The 15,950-nt window shown below is 59.0% G+C and overlaps 2 protein-coding genes across 2 annotated transcripts in view; both read left to right on the top strand.

The window, feature by feature from the left end:
• Positions 1-2,955: 2,955 nt before the first annotated feature.
• The window catches only part of N4BP1 (NEDD4 binding protein 1), a 33,221-nt gene continuing 20,226 nt past the window's right edge, over positions 2,956-15,950 (top strand). Inside the window, exon 1 of the mRNA XM_059668106.1 lies at positions 2,956-3,374. Within this exon, the coding sequence (XP_059524089.1) occupies positions 3,177-3,374 (198 nt within the window). The 5' untranslated portion in view covers positions 2,956-3,176. The remainder of the gene's footprint in view (positions 3,375-15,950) is intronic.
• SIAH1 (siah E3 ubiquitin protein ligase 1) overlaps positions 3,243-15,950 on the top strand; it is a 68,125-nt gene continuing 55,417 nt past the window's right edge. Inside the window, exon 1 of the mRNA XM_059668114.1 lies at positions 3,243-3,374. The gene's annotated coding sequence lies outside the window, so the exon portion shown is untranslated. The remainder of the gene's footprint in view (positions 3,375-15,950) is intronic.

Below are 15,950 nucleotides of genomic sequence, written 5' to 3' on the forward strand. Positions count from 1 at the left end.
AGAGGAAAGGAGAGAGATAGAGAGTTAGAAACATCGATGAGAGAGAAACATCGATAAGCTGCCTCCCGCACATCTCCTACTGGGGATATGCCCGCAACCCAGGTACATGCCCCTGACCAGAATCGAACCTGGGACCCTTCAGTCCGCAGGCCGACGCTCTATCCACCGAGCCAAACCGGTTTCGGCTGAAATTTCTTTTGAGAGCCAAATTTTTTAAACTTAAACTATATAGGTGGGTACATTGTTATTAACTTAATTAGGGTACTCCTAAGGCTTAGGAAGAGCCACACTCAAGGGGCCAAAGAGCCACAGGTGGCTCGCGAGCCGCAGTTTGCCGACCACGGGTCTGGGCTGAACTAAAACACCGATGTCTGTCATGTAACTGCTTGATGGCAGTGACTCTGATTTCTTCACTCGACTCCTCGGGACTGTACTAACTTTCACAACAATAGGAAGTCCTATTGTTAACCACATTTCACAGATGAGGAATTCAGACGCGTCTGCTCTGTCTACTACAGTTAGCCCAGAGAGAGGAAACCAACCCTCTATCTTCCACCATCTGTTTCCATGGACTCAGAGATTGCCGAGGTGTGAGAAGGACTTCAGAGGTCGCCGAGTACAACCCTGGATTCACAGACGGGAACACAGAACTGGACAGGGCTCCCGGTGTATGTGCCCAAGTCCCACAGTCCAACCATGGCTGAGCCCCTGACCCCCGCGCCCTGACCCCCGCGTTCCTTACCTCTCCTCTAACACACCCTCCTCCTCCCCTCCCAAGAGAAAGCATGTTCCCGGATTTTTCTCCACCACTTGTTTGCTTTTCAATTCTCCATACTTATTATTTCCAGTTTTTTCTTCTGTTACCATTTTTTTAATATATATTTTTTATTGATTGCAGAGAGGAAGGGGGAGAGAGAGAGAGAGAGAGAGAGAGAGAGAGAGATCAATGATGAGAGAGAATCGTGGATCAGCTGCCTCCTGCATGCCCCACACCGGGGATGGAGCTCACAACCTGGGCCTGGGCCCTGACCTGGAATCTAACCGAGACCTCCTGGTTCATAGGTCGACACTCAAACACTGAGCCATGCCATCCGGGCTTTTGTTACCATTTTTGGTGAAGAAAAAAAAGGGGGGGGAGGGGAAACATAAGAAAAGAGAGAAGAGAAAGGAAAGAAAAGAAAAGAAGAGAGAAAGAGGGAGATGGGTAGGAGGAGAGAGAGAGAGAGAGTGAGAGAGAGAGAGAGACAGAGAAACGGGGGAACTGTTAACAATGATGTATTAGACCTTTGTTTTTGAGTTCGCCTAAGAAAATTCAGAGCAAGAACTCTGACGCAAGAAGTTTATTTAGAAAGTCAGAGGTGGAAGGAGTGAGCCAGCTGGGCCTCATGGACTCGGGAAACAAGTTACAGAGGAGAGAAGGGCCCTGGGAGCTTGGGAGAAGGAAATCGAAGAGTCGGCAGCTGAGCAAAGAAGGGGGAACAGGGAGGGCGTGGGAGAGGAGAGGGAGCGAGTACATGGGGCCCTGGTCTTAAGGGTTTTTATCTATTTTCTGAAGGTGGGAATTTTAGGGGAGGTCTCAATAGAATATTCATCAGCTTCCCAGGTGTGTCCTTTCAGGGTCCTGGTCTCCACAGACGGACAGACGGACGGACGGATGGGTTGGCACTAGGGCAGGAGGTCGTCAGTCAGTGCAGCTGGGCCTGATGCCGGCCACGGCTTAGCCTTATCTGGTTCCGCTGCTCTTCTGGGCCTGCAGCTGAGACACACTGAGGCCTAGATGTTACCTCTCATTTGACCAAAACCCCGTCTCTGTGGTCAGCAGACCGGCAGCTCTGTTCCTCTGATGATGTGATGTGGGTCAGAACCTCACTGTCCCGAGGGCTCAATGCTCAGGGGAGGGTCCTGCAGGGGCTTGTGTGAGGCTGTTCCCCGGCCCCCTTGTCCTCCTCGAAGGGGTCTACCACATGGCCAGCGACATGCCAGGGGAGGGAAGGCCTCCTGGGGTAAGGTCCTAGCCCAGTGATGGCGAACCTTCTGAGCTCCGTGTGTCAGCATTTTGAAAAACCCTCACTTAACTCTGGTGCCGTGTCACCTATAGACATTTTTTGATACTTGCAACCATAGTAAAAGAAAGATTTATATTTTTGATATATTTATTTTATATATTTAAATGCCATTTAACAAAGAAAAATCAACCAAAAAAATGAGTTCGTGTGTCACCTCTGACACGCGTGTCATAGGTTCGCCATCCCTGTCCTAGCCTGTTTTCCCAGTTTTGCCTGTTGCTAGGCGGATCAAGACTTCCTGCCCTGCGGCCCTTCCTCCCTGGCCCTTTGTGCCTGTGCCTGTCCAGCTGCCCCCTCTGCCAGAACCCCGTGCCCATCCATTGATGAGAAGCTGGACAGCCCAACCCAATCTCCAGCGCCCTGGCGCCGGGGTCAGGATGTCTGAAGGCCAGCAGATCCCTGGCCTGCCCCTGGGTCACTCCCGCCTCCTCGTCCTGAGCCTCCGTTTCCCCACCTGCAAAACCAGAAGTTCACCATCCAACAGGTCATCCGGAAGCATTTTTTGTGTGTTGTTTGTTTTAAAGAGTAAATTCTCCTTTATTTTTTATAAATGTTTTTATTGATTTTCGGATAGGGAGGGAGGGAGAGGGAGAGAGAGAAACATCAACAGACACGCCCCTTGGCTGCCTCAGGCACCCCTTCCTGGGCGTGGAGCCCACACCCGGGCACGTGCCCCGACCGGGAATCGAACCAGGACCCCCTGGTCCCTGGGAGGGCGCTCCGTCCACCTGAGCGCGAGGTGCTCCCCAAAGAACGAGCCCGGGCTTCGCCCTCAACAAACATGGCATCGGCGGTGACGTCGCCTTCCGTCGCCTCGCGGGCCCCCGCCCCCCGCCCCCCGCGGGCGGCGAGCCCCAGTGACGGCAGCGCGCGGGGCGCATGCGCGGCGCGGGCCGCGGCGACGGCGACAAGGGGCGGAGGCGGCCCTGCCTCAGTGGCCCAGCCCGGCGCCGGGCGCGATGGTGTAGCCGGGCCTGCGGGCGGCGGCGGGCGGCGGGCGCGCGGGGCGAGGGCCCAGGGCCGCGCCGCCACGGGCTCGGGGACAGCGGCCGCGCGCGGAGGGGGGTCGCCGCCCCGACCCCGGCGCCGCCGCGGGAGGCCGCGCCCGCCATGGCGGCCCGGCTGGTGCTGGACGAGTTCACGGCGCCCGCGGAGAAGGCGGCGCTGCTGGAGCGGAGCCGCGGCCGCATCGAGGGCCTGTTCGGCGTGAGCCTGGCCGTGCTGGGCGCGCTCGGCGCGGAGGAGCCGCTGCCCGCGCGCATCTGGCTGCAGCTGCGCGGGGCGCAGGAGGCGGTGCACAGCGCCAAGGTGAGTGCGCCCCCCGGCCCGCGCGGTCGGGGCCTGGGCGCCCCACTCCGCCTCCCGGCCCCGCGCGATCGGGGACCCAGGGCGCCCCACTCCGCCTCCCGGCCCCGCGCGATCGCGCCTGGGCGCCTCACTCCGACCCCCGGCCCTTGCGATCCGGGTCCCTGGACGCCCCACTCCGATCCTTGGCCCGCGCGATCGGGGCCTGGGCGCCCCACTCTGACCCCCGGCCCGCGCGATCGGCGCCTGGGCGCCCCACTCTGACCCCCGGCCCGCGCGATCCGGGCCTGGGCGCCCCACTCCGCCTTCCGGCCCCGCGCGGTCGGGGTCCCTGGGCGCCCCACTCCGATCCCCGGCCCACGCAATCGGGGCCTGGGCTCCGCCTCCCGGCCCCGCAGGATCGGGGCCTGGGCGCTCCACTTCTATCCCTGGGCGCCCCACTCCGCCTCCCGGCCCGGCGTGCGGGTTAAAGCGCACCGACCTGCGTGTTCAGCCCTCGGGCCGTGTGACCTTGGCTAGCGGTTTCATCCAGGCGCCTCGGTTTCCCCATTTGCGCGGGGCGCTGACGAAAGCGCCGACCTCCCTGGGCTGTCGCGGAGCGAGGCCGGCCCTGAGCGCGCGCCACGCCGCTGCCTGTTGTTATGGTTCCCCCGCCCTCCGGGGTGCGCGGGGCTGGAGATGCGCAGGGCCGGTGGGGGGGTGGTGTGTGGGGCTGGGGGTGCGTGGGGCAGGTGGGGGGGGCGGTGGGGGTGCCCGGGGCCGGCGGGGGGGTGTGGGGCTGCGTGTGCGCGGGGCTAGAGATGCGCAGGGCCGGTGGGGGGGGGGGGTGGGCTGGTGGCCCCTGGGAGGTGCGCAGGGCTGGACCTTTTGGGGGTTTCAATCCCCTTTGAAGATCTGACTCAAGGCGTATGCAGAAGAGGTGCGGATGTTTGATAATAATGTTTAAAAATGGCATCGTTTCTTGTGATGTTAGGTAGGACTCGCATTTACTGTCTTGTTCTAGCACATCCGACCTGGAGCTAGATGCACTGTGCACCTTACACATCCGATGAGGCCGCTCTTATTCTCTCTTTACTAGTGAATTCACAGCTGGGGAAACTGAAACTTTTGAGGTGGTGACTCACCTTCTAGATCAGCGTTTTCCTCTTGTACCTGATGGAGGCGGCCAGCGGGCCCCTCCTTCCTCCAGCCCCAAACCGCCAGGGAACGGCCCTCCCCGGCCCCTCCCACATGCCAGCTTCTCCAGGCTTTTCCAGAGTTCGCTTCCAGAGCCCTGTCTCCCAAGTGGGGAGCCCCTGGGGCTCGGGGAACCTGCCCGGGACTTCGGAAATGCCATGGCGCCTGGAGCCTCGCTGAGAGCCTGACTTTCCTGGATGGAAAAGCCGCTGCTTGCTTTCCGCATGTTGGGAGGAGAGAACACTTAACTGTGTGACTCCTCTCCGCAGCGCGACTGGAAAAGCAGTAGGTGTCCGAGCAGGCTTGCTTTCCTGCCGTTTCTAAACGTCTGTCTGACTGGACAACGGATCCGCCCTTCCCAGTCCTCGGGGTGAGAGGGTGGCCTGGGGGAGCCCTGAGGTTCCTTAGGAAAGCCTGCAGCCTGCGCCACCACCTCCCCTTCCCGCCACCACCTCCCCTTCCAGCACCTTTGCTGCAGATAAGCCCTCATTCCGGGCGGGTGCCCGTCCCCCTCTTCTCGTCCCAGCCCTCACAAAAGCCCCTCTCCTGCCCTGGGAACTCCTAGGGCAGCGGTTCTCAACCTGTGGGTCGCGGCCCCTTTGGCGGTCGAACGACCCTTTCACAGGGGTCGCAAGACCATCGGAAAACACATACCTAATTACATATTGTTTTTGTGATGAATCGCTATGCTTTCATTATGTTCAGTTTGTCACAATGAAATTGGGGGTCCCCACAACATGAGGAACGGTGTTAAAGGGTGGCGACATTGGGAAGGTTGAGAACCGCTGTCCTAGGGCCTCCCTGGCCTATCTCCCTCCCTCTGAACCCCTCTGAGTTACACAGTCCAGTCGCCCACCTGCCCAGTTCTGTGCCTCGGCCGCCCTCCAGGGAGACCTGCCCTGGGGTCTGGCGGGGGCTCCCTTGCTTGGAGCACTGCCCGCTCCAGCTCGGCCTCACTCTGGACTCACCGTGAGCACGGAGAGTGCTTCTTGGGCACAACAGAAAAAACTGGCTGCCCTTCTCATCAGATGCCCCCCCCCCCCCCCCCCCCGCCACCCCGTCCTCTCCCCGTCCCTGCCGCGCCGCTGGGCGTGAGCTCATGGGAGAAGGTGTGCCGCGGTGTCTGGAAGCATGTGTCACCTGCCCGCTTATCTCTGAAATGTGTTACTCACGGTCCCACCCTCCCCTTTGCCAGAAATCCTTTTCTTGTTTGTTTCCCCTCAGGCTCCCGGGAGCGAGTACCACACGCAAGGGCCTTTGGTTTTTGCTAACTCGCCTTGCAGTTTGTTTTACATTCTTTTGAGGGAGGGAAAGCCATTGACTTGATTTTTGAAGTTAGGAACAGGAAAGCAGACGTCAACATCTACCGTGTCGCCTGGGGAGCGGTGAGGGGGAGGAGAGCTGGAGGAAAGGGGTGAAAGGCTGGCTGCTGAGCGTGGTCACGGGGAGCTGTGGGCCACCGTCCGGGCGCGTCCAGCGGCTCAGCCCTTGGCTTTCAGGCTTTTAAAATGCCCATCCCAGTCCGCACAGGCCAGAGGGCAGATGGAGGCGGAGTTAGTTAGGGCCCAGGACTGGCGAGGTGAGGAGAGGGTGGCCCGTGGTGCCCGGGGCGGTCACCGAGGCGCATTGGCCCCGTTGTCAGAGAGAAGCTCCTGGAGGAAGCGGCTTCAGCTGCTGGTGAAGAGCCTGGGCGATCCCAGTGCCGGTGGCTGGGAGCAGAGGCCTGGGAGCTGGGAAGCACGGGCGAGTGCGGCTCCGTGCGGCCCTCGGGGGAGCCGGGCGCCCGGCCTGGCCGCGGCCTCGTCCGTTAGGGAGTCTGAGGGTCCCCACGGGGGCGGTCCTGTCTGACATTCTGTGTTTGGAGGCAAGAAGACCCCTCTGTGGAAGGGACATGGTTCCTCGTGAGCGACACGGGAGGGGGGTGACACGGTTCTCACTGGGACCGGCATAGAGGACAGCCCTGGTGTCAGAAAAGATGGTGGGTGCCTTGACTGCCTGTTGGTTGGTGGAGCCAAGCAGCTGACATTTAAAGAAAATGTGTCCAGCCCGGCCGGCCTGGCTCAGGGGTTGAGCGTCGACCTAGGAACTAGGAGGTCAGGGTTCGATTCCCGGTCAGGGCACAGGCCCGGTTTCAGACTCGATTCCCAGTGGGGGGCGTGCAGGAGGCAGCCGATCCATGATTCCCTCTCATCATGGATGTTCCCTCTCCCTTCCTCTCTGAAATCAATGCAAATATATTTAAAAATAAAGAAATAAAGAAAGTGTGCTGAGAAGTGCACTCACTGTTGCCTCCTGACAGCTCAGCCGGGCAGGGGGGAGACACTTGGAAACAGACCGCGCAGCGTGGCCCGCGTGGCCCACGTGACCCATGTCAGCGGAGAGGGGGGTGGTTCTGCCCAGCTGGGCGCCAGGGGTGAGCGGGCTCTCCAGAGAGAAGAGCGGGTGCAGAATCACGGCGATGATGCGAGACTGCGGCTCCTCACAGGCCTGAGCGCGGAGGGCAGGAGGGGGAGTGGCCGCAGGAGGGCCAGGGCACGAGGCCCTGGAGCCACTGAGGAGCTGGGACCAGCGGTGGGAGGCCTGGGGGGCTGTGAGCGAGAGCAGCGATGGCCTCACGTTCCTCTCCAAGGAGAGGCCCGTCGCCCGCATTCACGCCCCGCCTTGCTGGCTGGGGGTCAGACAAACTGGGGAGCGGGTTGAGCCTCCTGTGTAGCCACACAATGTCTCTGCCAGGGCCAGGGAGGCCGGCCCGGAGTGAGAGGAAAGCCAGAGGAGGGCATTGTCCGCAGGGCCCGTGGCGGGGGGGGGGGGGGCGGGGGGGGCAGACGTGCAGGCACAGACATTTGTGGACGAACTTCAGAGAGGAAGTGGAGTGTCTGGGCTGTGGCCTCACTCAGGCCTCATTCACTCCTCCCTCCGTGGGATGGAGCTGCAGAGCAGGCGGGACCCTGGGACCAGGCATGGGGGGAGGAAGGAGGCGGGAGGGAGCCCGCCTGGCCAGCGGGAAGAGTTAGATCTCTTGCTTTAGACCAGAGAGCCACCAGTTGCGATGTTTCCCGCTGCACTCGTGGGGAGGTGCTGTTGGGTGGGGAGGAACTGGGGGACAGGCGCTCGCTGGTGCCCTGAGGGCGAGGGTAGGTGCCCAGGCCTCGTAGCAGCCAGTGATGCCCTGTGAAATGGGCCCAGTGACGTCTGATCAACTGCACATTTTCTTTAAAAAGAAAGCAAACCAAAGAAACCAAACGCATGCTGAGCGTCAGGTGGGCAGCCTCAGCTCTCGGCGGCCTTGGGGGGGGAGGTGAGGGGGCCTCCGTTAGGTAGTGGGCGAGGCAGAAGGGGGTGGGCGGGTGCTTCCTTTGGGGAAGTGGGCACTGGGAGGCCGTTGGCCTGTCTCAGGAAGTGGGGGGGGGGGCTGGGAGACTGGGGGGGGGGAATGCGGAGGAGGGGCTGTGGGAGTGCGTTGGGAAGAGCGCGGGAGGAGGGGGGGCGGGGAAGTTGGGGGCTGAAGGGAGGGCAACGGACGGACGGTGCGATGGCTTGACTTCGGAGCAGGACTTGGTCCCGAAATGCTCAGTGGGTGGTGGTCGCCCACTGGGTGTTGGGGCGCCAGCCCACAAGGCGAAAGGACCCGGCCCCGTGGGGTTTCCGAGAGGCCCGCCTCTGGGCTAGGGCAGCCCAAGCACGTCCAAGGCTGACCTCCTACGTCCAGTGACCTGGGCCTGCGGGGGTGCAGGGGGGGCAGGAGGGGCAGGATGCAGGGTGAGTGGGGACCGACCTCAGCCTGTGTCCCCTCGGGCGCGGGAGTGGGGCTGAGAGAGGGCAGGTTCAGTCAGCACTGGAGACGCCGCCAGGGGTGATGAGAGAGGAATTCGGGCTCAGAACCTTGGCCGTGGGGGATTCTGAGGGCCAAGGTGGGGGGGGGCGGGGAGGCTCCTTGGTCCTGCGTGAGGTGGACGTGTCCCTTTCCACTTAGAGAGGCGGAGAGAGGGGTGGAGGCGCTGCAGGGCCGAGGGCACCGGGTCCAGCGCGGGTATTGGTGCCAAGGGAGCTGGTGCGCCAGGACCCTGCCCTGGAGGCTCGCAGAGGAGCAGGAGTTGGAAGCGAGTGGCCGGCTCCCGCATGCAGTGTGTCCGGGAGCCGTAGGCGCTGAGCCGGGGACAGAGCAGGGACCTGCCCAGAGCCCCAGCCTCACAGCGAGGAGCCGGGGGACAGAGCAGGGGCTGGCCCGGAGCCCCAGCCTCACAGCGAGGAGCCGGGGGACAGAGCAGGGGCCGGCCCAGAGCCGCCTGGGGAGCTTGTGGGAGAGGAGTTGGGAGGACCGTTGCCCTTCAACACTGACATGACTGCACCTGGGAACGAGCTTTTAGTTTGTGAGGAAAAGAACGCGAGGGGAGGGGGGTCTGGGGAAGAGGCAGAGGGTGTCCTTTCCCCAACTCTGAGTTCTGACGGCACTTTTGTGCAGCAAGAGGGAGGAGGGGGAGGTGCGGCCTGTGGAGGGGCCTGGACGGCTCCGGCCGCAGGGGTCTCGTCTCTGTCTAGGAGAGCCTGGTGCCCGTTTCTCTTTCTGCTCACGCCTTTTCTGGTTGATCGTTTTATTTTTTTTGGTCCCTGGTTTCCTGAATGGGTTCTTGAGCAGTGGGCCCGGCCGCGGAGGAAACGGTTCGATGTCATACTGGGCGGCGACGTCGGGTTTTTGTTTTGATTTTACCAGAAGGGAGGCCGGCGGCGCTTCTGCATTTCCAGGAATGGTATTTTTTCCTCGCCCTGGTTGTGAAAGCCGTCTTCTGAAGAAGCGGTGGTTTGTTCAGCCCTTTGTGGGGTTGCTGCTTTGGGGTTGTGCCAGCATGTGGAAATAAGGGGTTCTCTCCCTGAGTTGGCGGGGGGCGGGGGGGCGGGGGGGCAGTGACTGCCCATGACTCGTTTCCTTCCCTGTCCGCTTACCAGCTAGTGTCCCGGGTTTTCATCAGATCAAGGACCACTGCTCCGCGCCGCCTTTTCACTAAATTAATGGCCTTGTATACAGCTCCCAGGTTTGCAATGCAAGAACAAAGGGGGGGGGGCGTTTCTTGTATAATTAATTAAAGAACTTTTTTTAAACAAGGTTATGTCTTAGGGAAACAACCTAGGAAAATGCTTTTGTTTAAAGGAACGGAATTATTCCTTTCCGCTGTTACTTTAAGGGGTTCCTTCCCGCTCCAGGGAGGTTTGGCTGGTCTGGGGCTGACACTTGGTGGTTCACCGTGTTGCTGAGCGCGGGCTGCGGGACCCCTCGTGTCTGCGGGAGCGGCGGCTGCGCCGGCGTCCGTGGCTGGGCCTGTCCGCCCGCCCGTCACCAGCACCCTCGGCCGGCCTGCGCCTGCTCCTTCAGGTCGCAGTGCCTCCTGGTCAGCCCTGGTGTTCAGGTGAAGAAGTGAAGTTATCACTTTGTTATCATAGCCAAGGAAGTAACACCGGGGGGGGACTTCTGTTTTGAAATTAGCATTAAATTGATCAAATCCCATCCGTTATTCTAAGGATTATTTTGAGGACATGAATAAAAGTAAGAATGCTCTCGAAGCATCTGTTTCTGTGACTTTTGAGGTTGGGGGGGGGGCGGAGTCCTGGAAGGGCTCACACGTCGGTACCAGCTGCGCCGTTTCTTTATTTGCTGGGAATTCTAGGAACACAGAGCTAGGCCAAGGCTTGTTCTCTGTGAGCCAGTTAGAACCAAGCTTCTTTAAGAAACATCGTGCCCTGCCCAGTGGCTCAGTGGATAGAGCATCGGCCTGCGGACTGAAGGGTCCCAGGTTCGATTCCAGTCAAGGGCATGTACCTTGGTTGCGGGCACATCCCCAGTGGGGGGTGTGCAGGAGGCAGCCGATCAATGTTTCTAGCTCTCTATCCCTCTCCCTTCCTCTCTGTAAAAAATCAATAAAATATATTTTTTTAAAAAGAAAATAAACATCGTAATCTAACCTATTAGTATCCCCACTCACACCGTGAGAAGTGAAGCTTTTCTCGTTTTTAGGCACAAACGTGCAGAGAGCTGCGGCTTTCTTTGTCCCCCACACTCTCGGCCGCAGTCAAGAGTAAATCCCGCTCCTCGCCCACCCCCCCACCCCCCACCCCGCCCCAAGCACAACCGGGCCCAGCGCCCCGGCTGCGAGGGCTCCCCTCACGCCCTGGGACAGGCGCCCGCACAGCGGAGAGCCCAGCCCGGTCCCTTATGGTCCCCTCGCATGGAGAACGGGTCCCTGTTCCCCGCCAGGCGGACCCACAAAGTCAGATCCCTGCAGGCTGGCTGAGGGGAGGCTGCCCTGCCCGTCCCGAGCCAGGAAACAGCAAAGGCAGAGCCAGGGAACAAGGAGCAGCGGGCAGTAGCGCCGCAGGTTCTCGATCCGCTCGGCGCCAAGATGAAACCTGCTTGGGCTGCAGGGCCGCCGAGTGCTAGCTCCACGCGGGTGGGCTCCGCGGACCCTCCAGGTCCCTCAGAGCTGCCCACACTGCCCGGGTCAGCACTTGCTTTCGAGTAACAGGCATGACGCTCACAGGTGGGTGGCTGGTGGGTGAGGGAACCAGCAGGAATGTAAGGCTCAGAGAGCGTTTGAGGGTCTGAGTGGTGTGTGTGTGTGTGTGTGTGTGTGTGTGTGTGTGTGTGTGTGTGTGGTTAATCCTCACCGAGGATACTTTTTCCATTGCTTTTTAGAGAGTGAAAGGGAAGGAGGGGCGGAGAGAGAGAAAGACAAGAAAAAAATCCATTCGAGAGAGACATCGATTGGTTGCCTCTCCCACACACCTGGACAGGGACCTGGGATGGGACCTGCAACCCAGGTACGTGCCCTGGACCGGGAATCGAACCAGCACCCTTAGGTGCGCAGGTTCTAACCACTGAGCAACTGGCCAGGGCAGAGAATCCAAGTTTTATCAGAGAGAGAGAGAGAGAGAGAGAGAGAGAGAGAGAGAGGTGGGTTACAATTGCCTGATTATATACAAACTGGCTAGTACCTTGGAGACGGTGAAACCATGACCTTTGGGCTCTCTCTCCTCCCAGACCGAGGCCACTGGCACCTCTGCTGGACAAGCGCCCACGTGTTAGCACGTGGCCTCGCAGTCCTGGCCCAAACCAGCAACGCAAGGTGAGTCAGAATACGTTTCCCAGAGCATCGCGTCGTCTGTGGGCGGGCCAGGCGTGCTCCCTGGGACAGAAAGGCCTCCTCCCGCCTCCTAGGAGCGGTGGACCGTTTTCCTGAACCGCACGCACTCATTACTGGAGCGCACGCCTCTTTCTCGCCCTTTTAGCCCCTTTCGTAAACAGTGGCACCCGCCTCACCGGTACCGAGCGGAGTCAGCTGGTGGTTCCCACGCTGCTGCTTTTATTGTTGTTACATTTATTGGGGCGACATTGGTGAATAGGGTCCTATCGGTTGTCCCCACCTTCCGGTTCCCGCCTTGACGTGTGTTTGTCAGGCATTAACAGCCAGGTGTCCCCACCGTGGCTCTGCCCACGGTTCGGTCAGAGGCACTTGGTGGCGGGGGCTGTGCCGGGCCTTGGAGGGTGTTGGCAGAGTGCCCGGCCTTACCCCTGAGGCGCCAGGGGCGCCCCCCCCCCCTGCTGTGCCCTGACAGGGCCAGTGCCCCCGCAGAGGTCTCCCGGCTCAGGGCCCTCTCTGTCTGGTGAAGGTGTGTAGAAGCTCCGGCTTCCGATGCACCGCGGTGGGCAGAAAGCAGATGAGCGTCCCCCCCGCCCTGGCGTCCCCCGCCCCCGCCGCCTCTGGGATGTGCTTTTGGACCAGAGGCAGAAGGTCAGGGTCAGATCGGGCTGCGAAAACGAGCAGCATGTGGGAATGGGAACCACGAGGACTTGCGTGCGGGCCTGGGGTCTCGAACCCCCATCGGCCGCCATGGGGGCGTAGGGAGTGTCCGCGTGGGGAGTGCGACCGGCGCGCTGGCTCCCGGCGCCTGGACACTGGCCGGAGGGGAGCGGAGGGCCGAGCCGGCAGCAGAAAGACGCGAGGCCCCACGATGCGAGGGGAGCGCGGATTCCAGGCGACAGCCACGGCCGCACTGAAGGGACCGGCCCCGGGGCAGGCGGGGAGCTGTGGGACCAGTGGGACCTGTGGGTTTGAGGCGCCTCAGAAACCCCGGGAGCCTGCAGCCCAGTGTGGCATCGGGCGGCCGTGTTAGGCACCCCCTGCCGTGTGCCAGACCCTCCTGGCCTGCGTGGCTTCTTCCTCAACCGTCTGCGGTTGGCTCACGTGTCTGCCGCCGCCTGGTGCCGGGCACAGCTCCCCTCCTGGCAGCCGCCCACGTCGGCCAGACCCGCGCTCATGACAGCGAGCGGGTCGCTCCGGCCTCTGACCTCCGGCTCGGTCAAGCTTGTTCTGTGCCTGTGCCATCGGGTGCTTGGCCGCGCCCGTGCCGTTCCCCGCCTCACGTCCAGGCGCCTGTCGCCAACCACACCCGGTCGAGGGTGAGCTGGCAGGCCCCTCCTGCCTGTGCCGTGATCAGAGGTGGGAGGTGGTGGGAGGAGGTGGGAGGTGGTGGGAGGAGGCGGGAGGGTGCTGAGTCAGCCTGCAGGCTCTCCAACGCCCCGTGGGTCCCCCTGGTCCTAGCTCGCGTCCCTCCAGGTTCGTGACACGATGAGGGAGTTGAGAAGAGCTGAGACGGCAGAGGGTGGTCTAATAGAGACTCATCTTGCACATGAAAGGGAGGCTATTTTATGTGTTATATGCCCCCCCTTTTTTCTTAAACGTCTGAGTAATGTAAACAATAGGAAGCCCTGGCCGGTGTGGTTCAGTGGGTGGAGCATCGTCCCGTATAGGGAACGGTGGTGGGCTCCGCTCCCGGCGGGGCACAGGCCCAGGTTTCGGGTTCAGTCCTTGATGGGAGGCAACCGATCAATGTTTCTCTCTCACATTGATGTTTCTCTCCCTCCCTTTCTCTTTCTAAAATCAATTTAAAAACAACAACAATGACCCATGGACACAGATAGTAGGGCGGTGAGAGCCGGGGTGGGGGGTGGGGGGGGCTAGAAGAGGTCAGTGGGGGGAAGGGGACATATGTAACACTTTCAACAATAAAGATTTTTATTTTTTATTTTTTTAAATATATTTTATTGATTTTTACAGAGAAGAAGGGAGAGGGATAGAGAGTCAGAAACATCGATGAGAGAGAAACATTGATCAGCTGCCTCCTGCACACCCCCTACTGGGGATGTGCCCACAACCCAGGTACATGCCCTTGACTGGAACCGAACCCGGGACCCTTCAGTCCGCAGGCCGACGCTCTATCCACTGAGCCAAACCGGTTAGGGCAACAGTAGATTTTTTAAAACACGATATGAATATTGCAGGATGGGGAGACAGTTTTTGACTAACATTCAAATGATCAGATAGCAAATGCAGCCAAATGCAAATGATGGCTATTTGGGTCCACAGAATCTTTCTCATCCGTCCACGTGACGGCCAGACGTCTCCTAGAATGGAATAATACTGTATACTGTATTGCTCACCTCTGAACTTGAGTATAAAAATCAATTGTTGTTACTTAGTAATTCTCAAGAGTCAATTATTAATGAAAAAAATTGAGTAATTCTGAAGGGACAAATTACTCATGCCTTTGGGGCATGCGCGCGTGCAACTCCTCAAAACTATGCTGTTCGCCCTATCTGGTTTGGCTCAGTGGATAGAGCGTCAGCCTGCAGACTGAGGGGTCCCAGGCTCAATTCCAGTCAAGAGCACGTGCCCAGGTTGCATGCTCGATTCCCAGTAGGGGACATGCAGGAGGCAGCTGATCAGTGATTCTCTCTCATCATTGATGTTTCTAACTTTCCCTCTCCCTTCCTCTCTGAAATAATAAAAGTATCTTAAAAAAAAAAACTATGCCGTTGGCCCTGGCCAGTGAGCTCAGTGGTTAGAGCGCCAGCCTGCAGACTTAAGGGCTCCAGGTTCGGTTCAGGTCAAGGGCACATACCTCATTTGCAGGCTCGATCCCCAGTCGGGGCCGTGCAGCAGGCAGCCAATCAGTGGTGTCCCTCTCTCAATGATGTTTCTGTCTCTCTCCCCTCCTCTCTCTAAAAACAAAGTCAATAAAAACATTAAACACACACACACACGCACACACACAACAACTCTGCAGCTGGCATTGCAGCCATGGTCTTGGTTGTCGGGGGCGACGCCAGACAGCTCCGCTGCGTGGGTTTCTCTGCCAGCCCCCCCCCCCCCGACCTCCCCCGCCCCGTGCCTGCCCCCCACAGCCATGGCGCTTAGGGATCCAGCATTAACTTGATTATTTTTTTCTCCAAAAGACAAGAATCTAAATAGTATGTATCTGGATGCATCCTGGAGAGCATCACTTGCTGGAAAGGATTGTAGAAGCTACATAAAGTCTTTGTAAATAACAGATCCTATCGACAGTTTCAGGGTATTTTCTGTGGGTTCAAAGGGAGAACATTGACTTAAGGTGATAGAAAGGGGGACTTCTGTGATGATCATGTGGGAAATCTCTGTACCTGCTCAATTCTGCCCTGAACCTAAAGCTGCTTTAAAAAATAAAGTCTTTTTTTTTTTTTTACTCAAAGTTGGGGTTTTCCACTCATCAGTGCAGTTACCTGTCTGCCTCGGCATCCAGTTTAATGTTACGTTTTCTGTGGTTGTGTAGGATCGAGGGCGTCCTAAACTGTATGGCTAATTAGCTACAGATGTACTAGTCTTTGGACAGGTCTTCTTGCAGAATACTCTTCAATTACACTAATCCAGAAAAGCAACAGAAATAGTAGAAAATAAATGTCTCAAAGATGCATCACCCGGTATTGCATAGCTGCTGGGGCTCCTCACCTCCAACAAGAATGGGCAGAACTTGAGGTCGGGGCCCAGCTGTCGCCGCGGCAGCGTCGGGAATGCCGTGGTCTCCTCGCTCACTGCTTGTTAAAATTAGAAGGTGTGCCCCGGGTGCAAACAAGCATCGGGTGGCTCCCAGGTTTCTGTAGTTGGAGCAGCAGTTTCGCTGCTGCCCCCCAACCTCTAGGGGCAACTACACTTTACTGGTTTTAGCTTCTTGTTCAGATGGTTACCTGAATATTAAACAATCTACTGCTATTTCTTATAAAAAATATATATATTTATTTATTGGTTTCAGAGAGGAAGGGAGAGGGAGTAAGAGAGAAACATCAATGATGAGAGAGAATCCTGGATCGGCTGCCTCCTGCACACCCCCTACTGGGGATGGAGCCCGCAATCCAGGCCTGTGCCCTGACCAGGAATCGAACCCTGACCTCCTGGTTCATAGGTCGACGCTCAACCACTGAGCCACGCGGCTGGGCTCAAGATGGTTACGTTAAACCAGGGGTCCTCAAACTTTTTAAACGGGGCCAGTCACTGTCCCTCAGACCGTTGGAGGGCTGGACTATAGTTTAAAAAAAAAAAC

The sequence above is a fragment of the Myotis daubentonii genome, chromosome 15 (genome assembly GCF_963259705.1).
Source record: "Myotis daubentonii chromosome 15, mMyoDau2.1, whole genome shotgun sequence".
Classification (NCBI taxonomy): domain Eukaryota; kingdom Metazoa; phylum Chordata; class Mammalia; order Chiroptera; family Vespertilionidae; genus Myotis; species Myotis daubentonii.